We start from the raw sequence: 23,959 nt of genomic DNA on the forward strand, positions 1-23,959 counted from the left end.
TTGAAGATTTAAAATTAATGAGTGATGAAACCTAGGCTCATAATTTTTCTCAAACAATCCACTTGATTAAATTCTCCTTCCTTTCATGGTAAAGTAATTCACTCTAATTATCACTTAAGAGCACTAAATTCTCTATAAGCCTCTGTTGATGATTAGATAACAATACATTTCTAGACAAACTCCCTATATGTCTATGAGAAGAATTCATTAAGGATAAGCTCTCATAAAGGATGCACATGCAATGTGAGTATATGTCTATCTCAAATTAGCGTATGTTATTCTATCTAGGTCATGAACATAAAATAACTCTCTTGATATCATTAAGGTTCATCAATTCAATTCAATCAATGGCTTGTTAATTAAATCGCATTAAACATATGATATAATAAACAATCACATGTAGAAAAAAAATAGAGGAAATAAAAAAAATAAGTCAAACATCATGAATGGGTTCCATTATAACCTTAGAATGGAAATTAGTTCATTATTGAGAATAAAACACTATCAAAAAAGTATTCAACCATTCTTAGAGATTACAAAGATTAAGAGAAGACATAAAGTTCAGGAAAAATACAATTTTAGAATTGATCTCAGTTTTCGTCTTCCTTCTCGATCTTGTGCCTTTAAAAAAAATCCAAAAATTGTGAACCTTCTAAAAGGCTTTATCTTTCCTATTTATAGGTATGGAATTATTAAGATTTTAAAAGTAGCAAAATTCACTTCTAATTCGGCCCAAAAAATCAACGAATAATGTTGGAAATGTAAGCAGGCCATGGCCTCAAAACATACCATGTCGCGGCCCGTATTTCATCTTCGTGCTGAGCAATTCTTGAACTCGAGCTGTGGCCGTACTTGCTATCAAGCTACGGCTAGAAGACTTTTTAGCTTGTATGTATATCTTCCTTCTTCCGAGAGTAAACCAATAAGGAGACAGAATTTCTTCTAAATGTTAGCAATTATCCCAATGTTCCATACTATTCCTAAATTGTAAAATTAAGCATAAAAATCAAATAAAAACACAGAATTACACAAAAATATAAAACAAACTAAACTTAAATAAAAATAACTAAAAGACTCTAGAATTAATAGAATATTATATCTAAAAGTGGTTAATTCGCAAGTATAAAACCCACTCATCAGTAGCCTGTCTTTTTTTCCATGTTACATAAGCTTGCATTACCAATTGTACTCAAATTAGAATGCCAAAACATCTACTCGAGGCACATTGAAGTTGGTTTAGGCATTTCTAATACAATGCCTATCATGCCATCCAACTCACCTCTACTGAATAATGCAAATATAATTCCATGCACAGCTTAATTAAATTCCCAATCCTTAAAGAAAATATGGACCAAGCATTGTTCACCTGTTACAAATATAGAAAAATAATGGTTTAGTGGGCTTTAGTTGGGCATCAGGTGAGTATTATAGTGCCCCTAATGGACCCACGTACTTGGAGACACAACTAGAAATGATTATTGATGGAAGTATTGAACTTCAATGAAGTGTAGAGAGAATCAAATTGAATTGAACTTCAATACTGTGGCTTCTGTAATAACTAAAGTATTCACCAAAACGTGGAAATCAACATTCTTTTCTTTTATATCAAACTTGAAAATAGATGTTTAAACTTGTGAAAGTCAACAAATTATGCATAAAAGAACTGTCATTTATATTTTAATTGTTGAAACTTTATCGGACGCAGAAATGGTCATAGGCTTTGCTCGTTTGGGTAAAAAACATTCTTCGGAGATCCATTCTCAAATGATTGATAAATTACAAAATTATAATATGCCTATTTCCATAACAATCTTCCTATAGTAAAATAGGGATATAGCGACCGTCGCTATAGGATAATTTTTTTTATAAAAAATATTAGGTTTTTAACCACGGTCACGGTCGTCACTATATGAACTTTTTTGAAAAAAAAAATTTAATTTTACACCTGCCCCCCTCACATGTTGCTGAATATTGGAGATACCCCTATGTTTTGAAATTGATGACCTAAACCCCAACTAATAACATGAAAAGACCTAGATGCCCCTCATCTTCAACTTTCATAAATCTAACTATTTTCTGAACCACCTGCTATAAATTATCTATTTTTAGAAGGTAAAATTAAACAATTATGCAAATCTAACTACCAATCCAAATTCTACTCTACAATTTAAAATTATCGAGAACCCATTACTGGGATTGATCTCAAATGCGTTCTTCAAGTCCAACTCAGTTATATTCAAATCAAGTGTCTCCATGTATGCTTCGGCTCTCTAGAAAAATGCTTTTACATTGCTAGGTTCAAGCTTCAATATCTGTTTTGAAACAAGCGTAGTAAATAAAACAAATTGATTAAAAAAAAATAACTTTGACGTGGACCAATCAGATGGAAATGCAATCAAGATTACCTATTGAGCACAGCTTAGTGACTTCACTAAACTCCTTCAACTTAAGTTTGCATACAACATTGTTCAGATTGCAAGAGACATAGAAGAAATAGAACTTAACATAGAAGGGTGTCCATTCTTAGTATTGACCAAGCTTCAGAGCAGCCACAATGGCTAAAAAAACAAAACATAACATGGCAAGCAGCCCAAAAGCATTGACTATTACCAAAACAAAAATTAAGCATTCTTGGCACAATGTATGGCACATGTAACATTGATTATATATGTATATCCAAGGAAAACAATTAAAAGCCTACCAACCATTAACTAGTAAGACAAATTAGATGATATTTGAGACTTATATTTAGTTCAGAAATCTAACGCTCATAGTCACGTATAGCATTGGCAGCAACACCACTTGCTAGAATGGACTCCTCAAGTTCTTGAATAGTTTTGCTAAGCTTGTGTTCTAGTTACAAGGTTTCACCTAATACAAGTTTGATTCATGCAAAAAGATATACAAGATTACACATAATTGTAAGTTGTAACAACTGCCGCAAAGAATGTTTGGGGTACCTTCAATGTGAAATATGGCCTTTTTCCCAAGACGCATCCTATGTTATTGTAAGTGAAAAAAAATGCAAGCACTGGAGTTAGAAATATACAAGGAGTCACAGGCGAGATTTATACTACTAGCATTGGTCAAGATATCGGAACATCCAACCTCCATCCTGACTTCCCACTTGTACAAGCGGTACACATGCAGGGTCAAGACCCATCAGGGGAGATGTCCCACTTGGAAATAACATGAGGTTACGTAATACGCAGCCCAATGCAGACCTCATGTTTTAGTTCAGCATCCAGTTTCTTTAATAATTCAGAAAGCAACCTCTGAAAACCAAGAAGATAAGAGTTATTTTATATGAAAGTGATAAATTACAAGAAATATTGCAACACATCTATTCTTATCTTCAGAATGATTTCAGGAGGAATACGATTAATTAGTAGCTCATATAACTTCCCTCACACTAAAAACAGCTTGGAAGCATCATGAAAAAATTGTAGTCAGCTAAGCTGAGGAAAGTACTATCAAAATAGATATATGTATGTATGTATTTAAATGCCATAACACGAAGAAAGATCTTTTTTTAAAACCCAGTACATTCAGTGCCAATAATTAAGACACAATACCCTGTTAAAAGACAATGGGAACTTACCAAATATTGCAAACCATCAAGAAATTCTCAGATAAGTAAAGAATGCCTAAGATATCATTAAGAAAAAGGACTGGGTAAGCATTTAGCAGTGAAATCAGAAAGCCTAGTACAGCTGGCACAAAGTTGACACCAAGTTGGTGCAATCTTGTCGACTTTTCAAGTGACAATCTCGCCAGTTTATAAGTGATGATCTTGTTAATAGTAATGAACCTCTGGGATAGTCATTTGAAACCTTCGAAATTGTCACTTTAAACCTATGATATCGTCATTTAAAAAACCTGCAAAATTACGGTTCACATTTTGGCTGATATGGGAATTTCGTCAAAAGTTGATCACGTTTTGAAAAAATTCCGAAAAAAACAAATCCTATCACATAGGCTGAACTCTGAGCTGAGACTTAATGTGAAATCTTTATATAATTCTTGAATAATCCAATATTAATGTCAAATTCAACGACGATAGGTTCAAGTTTAAGATAGAATGGCACACGAGCAAGTAGCCAAGAACCGACCATTGAAACCCATAGAAATCACATGAAGCTGTAAAATCACTTCACGTAACATAATAGAATTAGGTCACGAAAGGTAAACACAATGTAACACGTGGTGTACATGCAAGTCTGCTGTATAAAGACCAGTTGTGAACAGATTCACATTAGTGTTTGACTGAGAATTACTATAAATAAATGAGGATGTTAGGCTGTTAAATGCAAGGAAAATACAATGTCTGCCTGTAAATAATAAATTAAAAAACTACTTTACCCACACCCCATCCACGTTTTCCCACGTTTTCTCATATACTATTTAAGTTCCAACCTAGCTACATGTTTTTAATGCAGGTTAATAGTAAATTTGAGTCTTATAACTCGTGAAATGGACTCAAAACCCAATGAACGCGATTGGACTTCAAGGTGACTCGACTCCAAAACTTGATGGAACCGCAATTTCAAACAAATTAAATAAGAGTCGTGATAAATGCATGCGGTTGTGTATGTGGCTGACATGACAAAGGCACAGAACCATAGATCTTTTTCATCGGGATACACAAGAAAAGGATGTGTGCTTCTGTGCCTTTACCATGTCAACCAAGTAACAAATCCGTGTGCATTCATCACTATTCATTAAATAAATATACTTATATTTATTTTAAAATATTAAAGTAGTGGTTAAAATATGTCAACCAACTGAGCTATGGGTCTAAGCTCTGGGTTTCTGATCTTGCAAGTGGGCCACATATTATTGCTTTGATCAAAATCTTAAAAAGAGTGTTTTTTGATCAATGGTTTGGATTTATTGTAGGGATATGTATTATTGGGATTATATAAGAAAAGAGAGGCAAGTCCACCTAAATTTGATGCCCCTACTAGGCCACTTGGTTAGGATTTATATTCATAAATCGTAAATCATAAAACATTCATCATTTAGTAGCAAGTACAAAAAGGATTCGCTGTACATTTTTATCACACACAAACTAGAGACACACATGCATATGATGGAATTCCAGATAGAAAAACAGGATGTACGTGGAGTTGGTATAAAAGACAGATATCTATAATATAAAAGTGGAATAATAAAGGAAGATCAACATACCCCCAATAAAGAAACATATGTGAAGTAACCTATGTCAATTGTGGGGGGAAATTTAGAATGCTATATACACTACAATTAAAGGAAACCTAATGAAGAATGCATGAACTTATCATCAAGAGTGAAGACCCATTCAGGCTTCTAAATAAGTATTTGATAAATAACATACAACTTCACTCACCAACTCCGAGGTGAGTGTTGACACTTGCATATCGAGTTGTTCCAGTGAAATTTTTGTTTTCCCTATAAGGAAAGACCATATGAGCACTTCACAACAAGTACTCAAAAGAAAAAAAAAACTGTAACTACTGTGGCATGTTGTTGGACAACAACCATTCACAACACAACGCAAACGATATCTCATCCTATTCCTTGAACAACTCAATTTAATAAAGCTTGAGTAAACCACATATCAATATCACATAAAACTCATATAAAGATTGGAGGATTTAAACATGTCTACCTCTGCATGCTCTGAAATTAAGGACTCGAAGAATAGACGGTGGCATTGTTGATGATCCATCCGTCTCGGCAAGCTGGAGATCAAAACATAAACTGGAGTAAGGATACCATCAAGTATATTTAACTTGAAAAGGAAAAGAGAACTATTAATTAAGAAACCTAGAAGAAAAACACAGTAAACAAATGTGGAAAAGAAAAGATTTGATTAAAAGAAAAGAAAAAAGTATTTCAATAATTACTTGCTCTAAAAATTCTAAAAGATCTTTGTCAGATAAATTGACACCTAAAATTCAAGGTACTTGTATGATCAGTAAAAGATTTATAAACTACAAATTTGTTGTAGAAAAAAACAGGAAGCACCCTATAGTATTGATGAAACATCAAGTGAACCTTTACTACTTTTGAACGAATAGCCATCCAACTTTGACTCCAAAAACCATGGTTGAGCAAAGATAGCTAGGTTAAAAATCCCCTCATAACTCAAGGGGTTAGGATAAACCCTCCTGTGAAGGTGACCTCAGGATCAAGTAAAAAAAAGACTATAAGTACTGTGGCATGTTTGTTGGACAACAACCATTCACAACACATTGAGCAACCAATATCTTATCCTATTCCTTGAACAACTCAATTTACCGATTTGGCATGGATATAGTATGCCTTACCGCATTGGCTAAGTAATAAGAATATTATTTAGCCATTAATATCTATCTTGATTCTTGAGCTATATCATCATAGAAACTACTAAATCATCCCTTGTTATTGTTCTCTTATAATAAAGACGCCGTCTAACTAGACTTCGAAAAGACAAATCAAAATAGATACTATTCTAAACAAATTGGGCAATGCTAAAATCATATTTCAGTAGAGTTTTCACGGAAAATTTTCTACTAATAAAAAAATATGAGATCAAAATGGATACCATTCTTGGGGTAATGTTATGATGTCCAAGCTTCATCTCAATATCCTCCATTTTTTGCATTTGTGTTACTTAGACATACCCTTCCACTTTAAGGTGAATGAACCACCAAGGGATGACTTGGATTCATTCTCAATTTTAGTACTTCCAGCATTTTGAATATTATATCACTTACTAGTTACAAATGTTAGCAATGAACAATCCAACTGGAATATAACCAACGGAAGCACACAAGTTATTCCTTCTTATATTAGAAAGGCAAAACAAGAGTTACTTCAATTTAGGACAATGATAACAAATAATTCTTTCTTAAAACATCTAAGTCATTCAACAATTTAGATAGTAAAAGTTGTCATGCAAACTCCTAAGGTTAGTAAATATATACAATAGAAGAACGTAGAAATGTCATTCAAGGACAATATATTAACATTAATCCCAATAATATCCATGCCATCAAACAAGAAAAGACTTATGGTTCTAGCTGAACTCACCTCAACATAATCGAGAGCTATCCAAGGAAAGCTTGGTTTCAAAAATTTCTGTTCTGGTTGAATTGAGCTTTCCATTGACACTCGGACCAAGCCCTCCGATGAATATCAAGTCTCCATAAGCAGCTGACTCTTCAATTCCAACAAATGCTATAAGTACTCCTCCGTCCAACATTACTCAAGTATATGAATTAGTTATAAATCAATATGTTCATAGAAAAACAAAAGGTGTTTTTAACTTTACAAAGATAATAATTTACATACAACTAATCTATCAACAGATATGTCTTGGTCTTTACATTTATATTGTGTATCTTATAAAATAATGAGGAAAAATGGTCTTAAACCCAAGTTGATCCAAAATGAACTTTTACTGATTTAAAGAGAAAATCCACTTAAAACTTTCATGACTTAAAACCAAGGCAAATGATGTAACAATTTGAGTTTAGAACCATGAGGAAACATAGTCTTAAACCCAAGTTGATTGGAAACCAACCTGAACCAAGGGTTAGTCAGTAGGATTGAGCCACTACTTTGAGTATTAAAAAGGGTCCCAACCCACAATTTACATTATAGAAAATATTAGCTATGTGATTTCAACTTGGTTTTTCAAAGAAAGACACAATCTTCTACTCTTAAAAATTTGAGCTCTATCATTCAAAATCCTAAAATTAATTGGAATTTTCCACAGCGAAGATGAAAACCAGTCTCAATCTTCTACTTAAACATTTGCAAGTGGTTTGAAGTCACAATAGTCAGTAAGAAAATAAAAGTAGCATTGTTATCGACCCCCAAAGATAATCTCATAATTCTCTAATAGAAAAACCTTTCCAACAAATAGTCAAGATCATTATAGTCAAAAAAATTTAGTAAAGTAGACCTAAAAGAGAATTATGATATTATCAATGAATATGATAAACGCAAGAAACAATGGAAAAACCTACAAAATGAGGATGAAAACCATTGAAACCCTAGTTTTTCTAATGGAATAAAGCCTAGAAATGTCAAGCACAAAGAAAATTTTGAAACGAAAAAGATAAATACCAAGAGATAAAGAGGCGAGATTCCAATCAAAATTACCTCAAACGCAGAACAATCGAAAGTTTTATACATTAAATATGAAACCTCCTTGCTAGAAAAACCTTTGAGGATCGAGATAGATTGGTTGGATGGATGCTTTGGGTTACAATAATTGCAGATTTGAGAGTTGGAAAGGTGAGATCGATCGAGAGAGACAGAGAGAGATATCGATCGATTGATTGAGAGAGAGAGAGAGAGAGAGATGGAGAAGTTCGCACATCACAGTTGTGTTTTGTGCCACAAAATTCGTGGTCTAATAGCATAGAATTTGTGATTTTCACGTATAACGATGGTCAAACTTTGACCATCACTAAAAGTTGTTGCTGTTGCTGATTTTTCCTGTAGTGTTTCCATATTATATCTTCCTACACCACCATTAGCACCACTGTCAGTCTGTCATCGATAGTCCAACTACCATTGTCGTCATAGTGCAACCATTGCACCTACCGTCGCTATCATGAGTCACGCTGGTGTGACATTGAAATCGACATGTTTCACACATTGGTGTGCCCAAAACCTTAGATGCTTCTCTCTCGCATCTCGAAGAAAAGTATCTATGGATTGCCAAGACTCGAGCCATCAATATCCAGTTTCAAGAACCCCATTGGAGGTTTTTCCCATTTAATCCAAATAAGACGATGCCTGATCTGATTATGAGGAGAATAAATGAAATAAATTTGAGACAAACAACTTTCTACTTTAGAAATAATTGCCTTGGCAGTCAATTGATGCCCTTCAAAAATTGCTAAGTTCCTTGCCAACTAGATTTCCAAGCTTATTAGCCAAGGAATTGAGCCGACCCGAGAATCAAAGGAATTTAAGCTCCATAACGACATGAAAGATATAGCACCACCGTGTGGGATGTGACCTCCATAATTAGCAGCTAAGTGACGCTGAATTTCTGTGGTAACTTTGCAATCCAAGAATAGACAACAAATAGATGCCAATGATAAATTTCTCCCTTTTTTCACTTCATCCAGAAGACATATGTGATGATAAAGTTTCCACCCAAAAAGCTGAATTTTGTGAGGACATTTCAAACCCCAGATCACACTCCATTTCCTATTTATTTTGTGCACCGCCCGAGGGATCTCCAAAGCAGATTTTGAAGTAAATAATCCATTAGAATTTTGTTTGCAAACTGGTCTGTCCTTCAGCCCTTGCTGCACCTGAATAGAGGCACAAAAGTTAGCCGCTTCTTCTCCACAAAGAGCCACAATTCTGTCTAAATTTATTGAAAATTTAAAAACTGATTAAAAATAGAGAAACTTTCTGAAAATGGTTCAGGTTTTAATATTCAGAAGACTTCTCCAAACCTATAACTTAATGACAATCTCATAAAAATATTTGAACTCAAGCTAAATTGAAAAGCATTAAAATATATTATACTAAAGAAGCTGGATTGTGACCTTGGGAGAAGGATTAAACCCAACCACATCTCAGAATGATTCACTGAGTCAAGTACTTACACTTCAGATCTTGTGAGTCATCCTGTAGATCATGGTGATACCTCCAACTTCGAAGATGTGATCTTCTCTTGCTCAATTGTGTTTGAGGCGGAGAGGCTGATGCTTGTGTTTTCACTTTGGGGTGGCAGGGCGGTTCCCTTCCTCTTCTACGGGCTGACTTCAAAATTTTGTTCTCGTTTGTCTCTTCCCTTGATTCACGATTCACATAGTTCTTAAATCTAGACTAAAGGAAGAATGTTTTTATATTTATGTGACAAGATTTGAGATATGGGAGGCCAGTTTCAACCCTCCTCCCTTAGTGTATACAATCTAGATTTTTCTTTTTTAAATAAAAAATTGAAAGCAAAACTCAAATGGTATATTTCACACTTGAAAACAGTTATTTTCTTGTTCTTTAACATGTCCAACAACTTTTTCTTGTTTTCTTTGTTGTAATACTGATCATAATTTTTTTCATAATTAATATTATAATAGTGATTTTGATTTACAATTTGAAATTAAATCTAGTTGAAATTAATCTGGACTATTGGACTTTTAACCCAGCTTCTTCTACTCAAGCTACATGGTTTTTAAGATTTTTCGTAATGTAGTCGCCTGAACCAGCTACATGGTTTTAAAGTTTTTTTTAACCAAAAAAGCCCTCAAAAACTTATTTTTTTACTAAAATACTCTCATATGCTTTTCCCAGGTGTAACTAATGGACTTTAATGTGTGCTCCGAGGACACTGTTAATAAGACCCTTCTTTTTTACTTCAAATACTTGAGTTAGACTTAAAAATTGTTGCAAACCGAGATGACTCACTCAAATCATATCCCTTACGTTAAAGAGTTGATACAACTAGGGGTGCAACTTGGTTCGATTTGATGTCAAATCGGAGCCGAACAGTCCTAGCTCAGTTCCATTAAATGAGTACTGAATCAAATTGCCATAGAACCAAACCAACCCAATTCGAGCTAAAGTCAATTTAAGGAAAATAAATAAATATGAATATGAAATCTCATATAATGAGACATTAATCTATCCATCAATAAAATAAAATCATTAATATATCCATTAAAAAAAATTCAATAATTTTTCCATGAATTAAAGAAAGTCATTCATCCATCCATCCAAATAAAAAAAAATCCATTTATACATAAGAAATGGGTACAGTTTATTAAATAGATAAATAATATTTATTTGGATGAGGATTCGATTCTCGGTTTGGTTGGGTTCTAGACAAGGCATGAACCAAGAACCGAAACAAGTTGGTCGGTTCTCTACTTAGTTAACCCGGAACGGAACAGAAGTTCATTATAAACCGAAGCAAAGCAATCCAAAGCTCTCTCTTTGGTTCGGTTCTCGGTTTGAACCGGACCAAGTTGCACTAGATACAACTATATATAAGGGGCGAAACTTGTGGGATCTATCGAAACCCTAGGCTACGTCTAACACCTCAGATTCTACCCTAACTTCTCTTCTTCGAAACCATCGCTTCTTGAAGGTTCGCTTTTCACCCACAACAGCATATCTTCTTCGAAACCATCGCCTGTTCTGTGTAGATAGCTTATGTTTATCACGTTACCAAGAAAAATCAAAATTTTCAGTCGCCATTAATGGCTGGGGCGGAGATCAAGTTATTTTTACGTGGTAAGTCGGTTTTTGGCCCTGATCTGTAGTGTTATTGAACCATTTCTTAATTTTTGTTTTACCAATGAATCCCGAACCCCATTCAGCAGATCAACTGTTAAGGTTGAAAAAGTACAACTTTGATCGTTAAAATATGATTTTTCTGTCGATTTGGTTTTTAATCATTTTTTCTGTTAGCTTTATCCAAAAATAAATAATATTCTGATTGATTGGAAACAAAGACTGTGTTAAATGACCTTTAGATGGTGTACAATGCTGTTAATTTTATTTTCTTTTAAATAAAAAAAATGGATATGTGGAGATATGGCCTTTAGATCGTTTTAATATTGCTTAGGCTCTCTAGTTTTTTGGATCATGCCCTTAGACACCAGTTTTAAATTTCTTTCCCTTCTTATTTGCTTTTTCATTGTGGAAAGTTTGAGCCGTATTAAATTTTGTGTTTGTAGGCCAGTTGAAGGATATCTTCATAAAAGCCTTCAAGATGATAGAGATTAATTGTATGATATGCACTACAACCATGAGGTCACAGGTCCAATCCCAATTTATTATGGAATGCATGGTCAAGAGGTATTATGAAAAATTTCTAAGAATTATGCTTATGTTTCGTCTAGTACTTTCCAATAATAGATTCCAATGAGGCGCTATCTTCTATTGGCGCTCAGGATTAGTTTTAGAAACTATGTTTTGCCTAGTACTTTTTTGCTTTTGCTGCAATGCGTTCTATCTTAACAAGGAAGAAGTTGCTCCTGGCAACAGGCGTCACAGATGCTGGTCTTGGCTGGTTCTGAAGCCTAAAGTCTAACAAGTGAGTTATTACCTTATGTCTTATTTGCATTATGAGTACTTTATTCATTTCCTTGTTTCTTGTTATTTTCTATCATTTTTATTTTTTTAAATTGGAGTTTAAATGATTTTTTAAACTAATTTTTAAACTATAAACTATGGGTTTGTATTATTTCATTTAAAAGTTTTGTTTTTTAGGAGTTTTAATCTTTCAAAAAAAAAATAAAAAATCAAAACTTGAAAATTTTTGAGTTTGGTTTTGATGTTTTCTGAAAAAGCCGAACCCAAATTATTAGGTTTGGTTCCAGTTTTTGCAAAATCTGAACCAAACCTGAATATTTGGGTTGGGTGGACCCTGCATGTACAGCACCAATTATTTGTTGTATTCCCAAAGAACATGTTTGAAGGCAATCAATAGACACATTGAACCTCATAATTTAGCCACCTCATCCAGGAGCCTTTACATGAGCCATCACCATTCAATAACAGCAAACTAGGGGTGTCAATTGGGTACCCATTTAACCATAGCCAGGACTAGAAACTTCGGTTTGACATCCCTTTTTCTAATGTCTGATCAGAGCTGGGTCTTCAATTAACATAACCAATAGGAAGCGAAACTGAGTAGGTTATACCCAAGGTACTCAAAACTGATTAGCACTTCCATTTCTATTTTTTAAATAGTTGAAGGCTTCCGAACTTTTAAAATTAATAAATATTCTATAAAATTATCAAGTTTCTTTTTAATCTATGTATTCTGGTTTAAAACATTCATCTAGAAGTTTATATTATGTGTAAAGAAGATTAATCTTAGTTGCTTGAAAACTTGAAATAATATTGTCTCGTATCTTATGAGTATAAATTCGTATAAATTGTAATTATGATGCTAATGCTTTTATAAAAAATGTGTTGTGTTCTTGGAAGGAAAAAATTTTCCAATGATTCACTAAAAAAACATGCTTTCTCATGTTTTACAACGAAAAGGAAATTTTCTTGTAAAGATGGAGTGCTTTTATCACCATAGATGGTTTTTGTCTTATCTATTGTAAGAACTTGAACTGATGGATATCCAAATTTTTTGGTGGCTTTGATTTCAATTTCATTTATTTTGGAACCAAAAATATAAAGTTACGATGATTCCTATTTTAGATATCTTAGGAACCAATCTGGAAATGAGCCATTGGCATTCATACAACCTATCATTTAGGGGTTTCCTCCAGCGCACAACGTTCATTGTGTTATCTCTCACCACTTAATTTTATTAAATTAAGACATACTTGCTCTCAATTAAGTGAATGCTAGGCCACTATCTCAAAAAAGCTAAAATTTGTTATTATTATAGCGTTAAATTCGACGGTCCAAATCTCACGTTTGTTTTTACCGGCCCAAAACCCGCAATTAAGCCCAACAAAATAATTCGACAGCCCAAGCCCAATGAACCACCGGTTTTTTTTATTTTTATTTTTGTTGCCAAAAAAATGATTTAAAACCTTACGATTTTCCTTCACAGAGAAAACAAAAGTTTCTCTCAATCTCCCTCTTCGATCGATACTCACATATCCCTCAAACCAGACTTTCAAGAGGCTTTTGAGAACCTCAATCTAGCAAACTTGACTTTTGAGAGGCATTCGAGAACACTGATCAAACCAGACATTTGAGACGCATTCGAGTACACTGATCAAACCAGGCATTACGCATTCGAGAACATCGATCAATCAAACCAGAAATTCAAGACCAACGAACGATCTCTCTCTCTCTCACTCACGTCCCTCAATCTCCTAGAACTATAGCTCAAATGCAAGAACACCTAGCTATTTTCACTTTGTTGATGGATTCGTATTCTGCTTCAAATCTAGAAATCTTTAGTGTTCTGCAAATCTAATTTTCTTCCTACCTCATTTAAGTTTAATCCAGGTATCATCTTATAATTTTCTCTGTAATTTTAGTTTAATCCTGTTGAAATTCTGCTTTAGATGCTTTAATCTTGTTTACCGAGCTTGTTTGTGCTAAAATGAACTTTTAATCGTAGAGTTATTAGTGGATTTTTTGTAAAAACCCTAATTTTTCCAATAGGTCGTGATTTATAGTTGTTTTTGGAGCTTTTCTGATAAATTTGGATCTAAAATTTGAGAAATCTGATTGGATGCATTTTTCTATGAATTTAGCTTATATGATATGAATGTAGTTTCTTTGATTTGAGTTTAGTTCGTTAAGGGTCTATTTTTTGAGCTCTTCGTCAACTCTATTGGAGAGAATCTGGCTTGGAAGGAATGCATGTATCTTAGAAGGGAATAGTAGATGGCCAAGGATGGTATTAACATAATTATTTTATGGTTGAAGGAGATAGATGGCTTTAGTTACACTAAGTTTCCACCTGTGGAACAAAGAGAACTTTCAGTTTACCATAATATTCTTGTGAAAGCAATAAGGTTGAAACATTTGTGGTTTGTTAGATGGCAAAAATCAGTGGGAGATTGCTTATAACGACTATGGAGGGGACATGTATGTGTAATCTAGGACTGGGAGGATAATTGGTGTTTTATCTTGAACGGTAGGTTTGTGGTTATGTTCAGCTATTTCTTTGTAGGCACTTCAAAGTAATACTGAATGTCTCTAGTTAATCCATGATTGGTGTAGAAATATTGCCATCTTTGTCTACACCAAGATCTTAATCCACTTTACAAGGTCCTGTTTTTCTCTTTTGGAGACAAAACATTGGTTGAAGGCATTTGACAAGTTGCGGCATATGAATTGGGAAGTCAGCCACCCTTTTAGAGATAAAAACTGTGATCCAATATTGCTAGCTTTCTCTGTGGTTAGAGAGAGATGCAGTACCTTGTTTAAATATGAGGGAAAATTCCCTTTTATCATGAAAAAGTTGTGTGATTGTACATTTATTTGGGTGGGGGGGAGTTATTAATGATCAGGAGAGTGTTCTCCATGAGTTTGTGATTGTTATTCATGAGCATATTACCCTTTCACTAAAGGTGCTGAAAGGTGTATAGATGATCTCTATTTTTTATCTTTGTTGACGGTGTCTTCTATTGCACATTTGACTCGCTACGAAAACCATTGGTTTTTGGTCCAAGTAATTTTGTTCGTCTTGGCCATTTCACCTATTGACTTGACCTATTAGTAAGAACAAATGATTTTTGTTATTCTCTTCTTTGATATTCAGCATGGAGCCGCATCCTGGTAACTTCAATGATAAACTTTCCAAATTCCTTGTATGAATATGTGAAGTCATTTCTTCCTTGCAAGTAATGTTTAGTAGTGCACTTCATAAGTATGGTAAGTTATTTTGAGTGAGATACAATGGTTATTATGATGACTTCTCATGCTATGTAGGATGGGATGGTGGTGGTGAATAAGTGAAAAATGACAAATTTGTTATGGGAAGGAAAGAGTGGAGAGGGTAATGGAATGCAAATGTCTTCATATAATGTGCCTCATATAGGAGTGAAAGTTTGGATTATTTAGTCTAGATAATATTGGGATGGTGATTTTGTGCTATAAATATATATATATATTTTTCTGATATGGGTAGTGCCAAAGAGTCCAAACTAACTTGACTCATCTTCATTGTGTTCCTCTTTTTACCTTTATTTTAATAGGTTTCTCATTGGTTTATAATTTATCAACTGGTTTTACTAAATTGGATCTTTCAACTTTGACTGCAGTTTACTCTTTATTGATCTAGTAAGGTCATTTATTGGTTGCCATATGGTTTAAAATTTTGGTTTGTGTTGGAATGTATTGTATTATTTCGGAATGTTTCAGTCAAGACAATCTAAATAATATTTGAGAAGTATTTTTAGTATAAATTAATTCTGCCATATGTATGGAAAGTGCCTAGCATGTCATATCGTGCCAAGTTTTGTCGTCAAAATTTTTGAAATTGGAAGCGCAAAGATAACATTGTGTGGTGTTTGTGCAATTTTGTATTAAATTGGTTAAACTATTGATTCATCTTTGAACCATACATTCCTTTCTCAAGTAGTTGTGTAGTTTTGTCTTTCATTCTATTTGGTGGTTGAAACTAAATTACAATCTTGATAGTCCTGGGTTTTTTCAAGGGATGGAGCTGATGCAAACTCTTTTCAAAGGGAATTCAAGAGGTCAAGGATTGATGTCTAAAGGTTAGCATGTTTTGTTTTGCTTTCTCCTTGTTTAATTATTTGAAGTTCATGTTGAATGTGGAAAGCTTAAGAAGTCTTCATTTCGGGAATCCTTATATGTTGATTACACTGTAGAAATGTTAAGAGATGTGAATTTATATTTTAGAAAGTAGGGTACTCAAAATTCATTATGCTACTATAGCATAATTCATTTCACTTGCCTATTCTTCATGAAAAGAGCGTGGAGTAACCGAAAGTACAACAAGCATAAGAACTTCTCTGCTCTTTCTATTGATACCATTCTAATTTATTAGTTGAGAGTGATGATGACATCTCCATACTCCCGTTTTGGTTTCTGAAACTCAGGTCTTCTGCGCTTGAAAAGTTTGGAGTTGTCAGATACTGAAGTTGGAAGCAATGGCCTCCATCATATCTCTGGTTAGGCATCCTTCGATTTTTTGTGCTCATGATACGACCATTTTTTTATTATAACAAATTTGTATATTATATGACATCTTGCACATTTTCTTGGTAAGGAAGCGAGTTAGTGCTTAGGAATTGGTAAATGAATTATTTCTATCGTTTACATTTTTGTAGGCAGCATGTTTCATTTTCTAATTCCATGTGATTTGTTATATTGAACTCAATTTGGTTACAGAGGTGCGTTTCATTTAGATTGTGATAGTCCTGGATATATCCATAATTACCTGTAACTTGTAGTGTGTTTTTAGGTTGTAAAAGTTTCTGTATCTAGTGAAGGAGGAATGGATGCAGCATCTGCTGCTCAGTAAGGCAATGATTTGAGCTGTAGGCCTTCTCCAACCTCTGCTACTGCTGATGCTCCAGGTAACTCTGATTTGAACTGTTTGTGGTTCAGAATTTTAGTTTTAAGGCCTTTTTGAATTTGTAGGTTGGAATAGAAATTTGAAACTTAATCTAGTGGTTGTGACACTAGACACTATTGAAATTTGAAACTTAAGCGAGTTGTTGCAAACACGCTTGGTACATTTACCTTGCTAATCGTTTTTATCCTCTGAGGTTACATTATCGCCAAAGGTTAGTATTTGATTCTTGTACTGATGTGTACTTGGATTCTGTTAATATTTGATGAAAAATATTGGATTCTGAGGATCTATTTCTATCTGTGTCTACAGATGATCTTCAACCAAGGATGGTTTGGGGCTACTATGTTTCTCCTATGATGTATGAGCAAAATGTCATAGCCATCAATGAATTTCTTGATGACAGATGGAACAATGTAAGATCTCCTCGTAGTTTCACAATTATTATTTTTTTTCTTGATTTAATGCTAGCATCTACATGTAAACTGTAACAAGCCTCCATCATCCAATATTAATGCTATTTGACTCGTCAACCCACGGTTGGAAAGGCCCTTCTCAAGGGAAGAGGGTTGTTTGTGGATGAGTATTGGTATTGGATTTGTATTGGGGCTCTTATGGCGTTTTCTCTTATTCAATATTCTCTTTATTCTAACATTGACTTACTTCAATTGTAAGTGATCTCAACTTCGAGAAGTATATTCTGTGTCGGATTAGTTTTGTACATTGAATTCATAAGCAGTTTTCAAGATAGAAAGTTTTTGGGACGTGTATATACTATTCTTCTTTATTGTGCAATAATGAAGTCCGGTTGCACATGGAACAATCAATTGAACTTGCATTGATGTAAAAGATTAACAAAATGGATGGATAGAATTTCTCGAATTGGGCACAAATCTTCTTTTCATTCACAAGAACATACTTCAGATTTCTAGAAATTCGAAATTCTCGATGCCTTCACCCATCCCAAAATCCTTTATTTATAGACTTTAGTGTATATTCATGGGTGTAAGAAACCTTTAGAACATACAACCAAGGATTTTGATGATTTGATCGACGATTATTAAGATCCAATGATTGTAATGAAATGTTTGTATCTTTTCAAAGTGAACATCTATAGTGGACAGTCATCATGAAAGGTTTTTCCCATTCTTTTTAACTACCAGCAAGTTCGGTAAAATAGTCAACTTGAAGGGATGATCCCTTTTCCTTGTGACTAAAACCCACTCGCAATGGATTGATGCCACTCTCCTATGCTCCTACCATTTACTTTCCAAAAAAAAGATGCTAAACTATGTACTTAGACATTGCTTGGAATCTCCAAATCAGTTTTTTTTTTTCCATCAGAAAAAGGTTCAGGATGTTGTGGGAACCGTTCAAGGAACTTGATCCATTTCCGATTGAAAGTGGGATTTTTTTTTTTTATAAACTTCATTACATTGATGTGTGTGAATGTGATCTCAGGAATTCTTCCAACATGGCAGATTAAAATTATGACTTATATTACTTATATAAATAAATTGTTTTTAAAATCTTATTATTTTTATATACTATGAATTGAATGCAAATTGGTGTGGATGGACTGTGAATGGATGGGGAAGAGAGTGCGTGGATGGGATGGGATGTGAATGTCGATGTGGATGGGATATGTGATTTTTTTCGCAGGTATATGTGGAAGACAAATTCAGTTGGGCACATAATGGTCTTTAAATTAATTCGACAGTCTCAAGCTGTTGAAACTATGGTAAGAATCTCAGATTCGACGGTCTCTAACTGTCTAAAATATGTAATTTGATGGACCAATTCGACGGTCTATGGTTTTTAGCCACCGAATATTTTATTTGACAACGCACAATTCGATAGTTGAGACTGTCAAATTATTTCATATTTGACGGTTTTGGGCCGTCAATATTTGACTATTTTTACATAATGGGCTTTGAAAGGAAAACACTTATTTCTTAGAGATTGTTTTCGATCTTTTTGACATTAACAAACTTTTTCCAATGGATGCATTTTTCTTTGAATCCCTAACATCCCAACAATCATGTTGACATGTGTTGAGGATAGCATTTTCCAAGAAAGTATGTATATTTAAAAAACATATAAATCAGTCTAACCTAATTGAACCATAGTTAGGCCAATTTGACAATTTTTTATTTAATTATCTGTTCAGTTTTTGAAGTGTCGAATGAAATTTAAATTGTTTAGTCTTCTAAGGTCTTGGTTAATCATTAAAAAATAAAAGTCAATTCATTTGGAAGATTAGATGATATTTATGTAAGGTTTGAACACTTTCTACCCATCGATGACATCTTGAATGCATTCAATTCTTTCCATAAACTATGTTTTCCACTACTAATACATGGAATGGGGTGGAATTTTTATATTATTTACGAAAACTTGTTATGCTTCTTTACAATTAATTTAAAAGTTCCATTCTTGATGAATCTCAGAGCAATATCGCTCGTATGAAATTTTTTATCAATGGGTCCATTTTTTATGATCATTAATGTTACGAGCAGCCCTACAAAAGAAAGAGAAAAAACAAGAAAAAATGAGCAAAGAACTGCGGAAAATTAGAGAATGGAGAAAAGACAATAACTAAATAGAATGGTTGAACTCCCCTAGAATATGTTTGTAAGTGATCAAAATGACTATAATGCCCTGCAGATATACAAATATGTCAACACTTCCCCGCAAACTGGACAATCAATGTTTCCTTTGCCTATAGCTTGGAAGAAAACTCATGAAAACAACTACAACCAATAACTTTGGTGGACACATCTCCCAATTGTTCTTCAAAACCAGGCATTGGATGTCCTTTAAGTTCAATCTGGTTGTCATTTTTTATTCTAATGAAACTGTATGTTAGAGATTCTGCTCAGTTATAAGCTTTGTTTGGTTGCTTATAATGTACTTTGGTAATATTCTTCTTTCATCTCTTTAATTTTCTTAAATTTTTTTTGTTAAATATCTTGTTCTTTATCTTTCTTTATTTTGATTGCTTTAGATCCAGATCCTGAAGTGGCTTTATCACCAAAGGATTACGTGCCTCAAGTAGATTTATTTGTGAGATATGCATCAAAGGCTTCCGAAGAGATCAGAACTTACAGCTTCCCAGGAGAGGCCCTAACCTTCCATGGAAGCTGAAGCAGTGTGACAAGTGCTCCAAGAGATATGCAGTTCAATAAGACTGCAAGGCTCATTCAAGAACAAGAGAATATAGATGTGATTGTGCTACCCTTTTTCCAAGGTAATTTCTTTAATTTTTTTTTTTTAATGAAAATGTTCTCTAAGGGTTGTATGGCTGTTTTTTTTTTTTTTCTCAAAGCCCCAACTTAGTTTGTCTTTTAAAATTTTAATGAAAAAGACTAGACACAAAGTATATTAGAGATTGTGCTCAATATAAACTTGGTCTAGTTGCTCATGATGTAGTTAGGAATGAGTTTATTATGATATGTAATTGGGCACTAATGTTCTACATTTAGCTAATTATATTTGACCTACCTAATATATGTTAACTGATTAACAATGATTAGGTCATAAAAAGGAAACTTTTAAAAAAAATCAACTATAGACTTTACTTTTGATCACAGTTTTTGAAAAAAATTTGTCTTTTGTTCACTTTAGACATCAATTAAGAATGAATGTCTAGAATCTCCTAATTTCGCATCCTTTTTTTGTGAGATTTTAGACATAAGTCCTATGGTTTTTTCACTGATGTCTACAGTTTTAGACATCACTTAATAACCAATGTCTAAAGTCTTTTTTGTACTAGTGAGTTAATTTTTCACTGTTAAAAGTATGATCTTTATTAAATTTGTGCATGTAGCTCAAGTGAAGGACGTCCCAAATTTTTTGGGATAAGAGCTTAATTTGATAATTTGCACTGCAAGGTCAATGGTCCAATCCTGAAGGTGTGTAGTTCCTATTCCTTTCAATCAATTTCTCTTATTTGTTGGACATTTTATTACCTAATGTTGTCTCATGCAGACAAAACTCATTTTTCTATCGATACTAATAATAATTTATTTATTATTTTGAAGGTAGGTAAGGAAAATGCAAATAAGTAAAGTGTAAACTGAGAATCATATCTTCCTTATTATTAAACTTCCTAGTTTTTTAATTTTAGAAAATATGGTTGGCCAGATACTTTTTCAAAATTAAATTCCAATTGACCGATCTCTTCTTTTGGTAAGATTAATGGACCCATTAACAAAATCATTTAACATGACATCAATGTAATTGATCGGGGTCCTTCAAATACCAAGCTACCTATTTGGATTGGAAAGCCCTATAATACATGTTGTTTTCTTAATGTTAATCATCACTTGAATCGAATCGTTGTTTTGTTTGACATCTGAATAGTCTTGATTGCTAACTAAATGGTCGATGTGCGTAACATCCAAATAGCTCATGTCTTGTTTGGTGTGAAAAAAGGATTTCACTAATTTTTTTTTTCTCTTGCTGGGATAGAGTTTTATTTTTTACTTTAAAATTTGATTTGATTGGATTGGAACCTAGGATTTATTTATTCTTGGTGGACATCGGGTGTGCATAGAAATGATTTTGTTGGATTTCTTTGACTACATAATCTCTTTTGACTTGTGTAGTAAGGAAAAATTTAACCTCATTCTTTCTCCAATTATAGTTCATAATTTACTAATGCTATTAATTAGTATTACAATTTGAGATATTTTGATTCTTAAAAATTTAACCTTGCTTTGAAGACATTGGCACAAAATTATACTGCGTTACCCTTGTCGTTGTTAGTCCGTCAATGAAATCTTTGGTGGACAAATTTTATTCTATTGTATGTTAATCATCCGTCACTTAATCCCTCTTTGCCCATTAGATTATACTCCAATGTTCATTGTATTTTGATTTGATTCAGTCACGACTTTTTTTTTCTTAATATATGGTCTACGTTGTTTCTTGTTTCAGTTGTGTCAACTAGAACAGCAACAAATGCTTCAAAATTTCTCGAGCATAAGCTAGGTGGATTTTCTCTGGTCATGACAGATGTCCACCCACTTAAACTAAACGATTTCAACTTCTTGAAGATTCTTGTTCTATGTGAGTTGTTACCTCCTTTCTTCCTGTAACTCATCCATTTTTCTAAGATGATCTTCATTCTTTATTTTGTTTTTCTATTATTGTTCGAGGTGACAAATCCTTATAATAATTATATATATTTTGCATCATAGGCAGTTCCAATGGAAATTATTGAGCAGATGTACTTCCTGGGATTAACTAGAGAAAGTGTGGCTAGCCATCATGTTTGGAAGTCAAGAATCTATGACACATTTATAAGCTTAAATGTCCTTGGAGTTTGCTGTACAAGGATCCCAATTTCTATCCAAAATCTAAGCAATTTACAAAGTAAGGACACAGATATGTATTTTAATTTCTTTTTATGCTAAGTAAGCAAATGGTGTAATAGGTAGAAAAATATTGTACTGTGCTTATTGGGACATAACCTACTATGTGTAATTTTTATTATTTTTGCGAAGTAGAGGCTAAAAATATAAATTTTTTTTATTAGTGTCATCGCTTGTGTGAATTCATATTTTGATTTAGAAGAATGTTATGTTTTTTTAAGAGCAAAAACACTAATGCATCACTTTCTCTTTTGATGACTCTCTTCAAGAAGCTTCCTTGAATTTACTGGAGCCGAATATGAGATCTTGGTTTCTGCTTTAGTACTTGTGTTCATGTGTTTAACGCCATCTTATTTGTAGTATTCCCAAAGAACAATTTGAAAGTTTATATCAACATTCAATTACAGGCAAGTGGGGATCCCTTTTACTAATATTGGATTAAAATCAGGAAATGATGCCTGTTTCCTCGGCATATTTTTTTGTTTTGGTGAATGGTATTCACGAGGGCTTCTTTAGGAGTTTGAGGGGTCTTAGGCAAGGGGACTCTCTCGCCTTTCCTATTTTTAATAGTAGGGGAGGCTTTAGACAGGATTTTAGGAAAGGCAAGTATCAATGGTGATTTTGTTCGGTTCTCATTTACAATTTGCACATGATGTTTCGATGTTTGTGGATGAGTTTAAGAAGCAGGTTTGTTTTCTAGGAGGTTTTATTTATTTTTTTCTTTTTTGTGTTGCTTTGATCTTCTCGCTCATTTATTCAATATATTTTGTTATCTTTCAAAAAAAATTAAATAAATAACTAAAAAAACAGATCATAATCGATAGTGTTGAAACAGATTACATTATACAAGAAATAGCTTAAAATGATTAGTTTTTCCATTATTTTTTATTTTTTATGTAATAAATGGTTGAAGGCTTCCTTAACTTCACAATATATATTGATAAGCTCCCTTACTTTTATAGTTAATAAATAATACATAAAATTTAAGGTTTTTATTTAATATTTGTATTCTAGTCGAAAATATCCATCTAGTAGTTTATTTCATGTAAAAGATTAATTTTAGTTTTTCTAATAAAGTTGACTCATATCTTATTAAATAAAATGTAATTATGTTGGTGATTCTTTTATATGTAGAGTTGTGCTCTTGAAAGAAATTTTTTTTGCAATTATTCATAAAAATATATTTGAATATATTTTATGAGGAAAAAGAAATTTGCATGTAAAGAAGATGGATTGACATCATCACTTGAGATAATTTTAGTCTTATTTATTTCATAAGAAACGAATATCCAAAATTTTGGTGGTTCCAATTTCAGTTCTACTTATTTTACATTTGGAATCGAAAAGTTAAGATGATTACAGTTGAAGATAACTTAGGACCCAAATTGGAACCGAACCCATTGGCACTCAGACAACCTATCCTCCTATGGTTTCCTCTAGCACACAACACTGGTAGTGGTATTCCCCAACACTTAATTTGAGTAAAGAAAAGTAAGTACATTTTTTTATTTTCAATAAATATTAATTAGTTAAACCAAATCTTTGTTCATGATTGAGATAGCTAGGATTCAAAAATGGGGATTTATTTTTCTAATTCTTCAATTCTTTT

At 33.2% G+C, this 23,959-nt stretch overlaps 1 protein-coding gene and 1 non-coding gene across 20 annotated transcripts; both read left to right on the plus strand.

Moving 5' to 3' along the window:
• The first annotated feature begins 1,351 nt into the window (after window positions 1–1,351).
• Window positions 1,352–1,457, plus strand: LOC147386820 (small nucleolar RNA snoR103). The gene has a single exon (XR_015172374.1). It is a non-coding gene; the product is annotated as a small nucleolar RNA snoR103 (small nucleolar RNA).
• Window positions 1,458–10,960: 9,503 nt separating this feature from the next.
• LOC147386821 (uncharacterized) lies at window positions 10,961–22,545 on the plus strand. 19 transcript variants are annotated; one of them, XR_015171902.1, is made up of 11 exons: window positions 10,975–11,232; window positions 11,679–11,799; window positions 11,989–12,037; window positions 16,089–16,151; window positions 16,497–16,976; window positions 17,285–17,388; window positions 18,635–18,713; window positions 19,980–20,222; window positions 20,802–20,886; window positions 21,914–22,045; window positions 22,177–22,544. XR_015171902.1 is itself a non-coding variant. In XM_086423258.1 (6 exons), exons 1-5 carry the CDS (start codon window positions 11,199–11,201, stop codon window positions 18,677–18,679), a joined length of 318 nt encoding a protein of 105 aa, XP_086279384.1. In that variant the 5' UTR covers window positions 10,961–11,198; the 3' UTR covers window positions 18,680–18,713; window positions 19,640–19,971. The 19 variants fall into 19 exon arrangements, 1 of the variants encoding a protein (XP_086279384.1); XR_015171905.1 differs by lacking the exon at window positions 18,635–18,713 and having other exon boundaries at window positions 10,981–11,232; window positions 16,497–16,568; window positions 16,851–16,976; window positions 22,177–22,543; XR_015171904.1 differs by lacking the exon at window positions 18,635–18,713 and having other exon boundaries at window positions 10,982–11,232; window positions 16,497–16,568; window positions 16,862–16,976; window positions 22,177–22,542.
• Window positions 22,546–23,959: the final 1,414 nt, after the last annotated feature.

This window comes from Akebia trifoliata, chromosome 14 (assembly GCF_017979445.1).
Source record: "Akebia trifoliata isolate Shusen 1 chromosome 14, ASM1797944v1, whole genome shotgun sequence".
NCBI lineage: Eukaryota > Viridiplantae > Streptophyta > Magnoliopsida > Ranunculales > Lardizabalaceae > Akebia > Akebia trifoliata.

What these genes read in the sequence shown, in the direction of transcription:
- LOC147386821 (XM_086423258.1), top strand. Translation starts at nt 11,199, where the DNA reads ATGGCTGGGGCGGAGATCAAGTTATTTTTACGTG. An exon ending in GATCAAGTTATTTTTACGTG is followed by an intron (nt 11,233 to 16,088) that starts GTAAGTCGGTTT and finishes GGTTTTTTCAAG; the next exon opens with GGATGGAGCTGATGCAAACT. An exon ending in TCAAGGATTGATGTCTAAAG is followed by an intron (nt 16,152 to 16,496) that starts GTTAGCATGTTT and finishes TCTGAAACTCAG; the next exon opens with GTCTTCTGCGCTTGAAAAGT.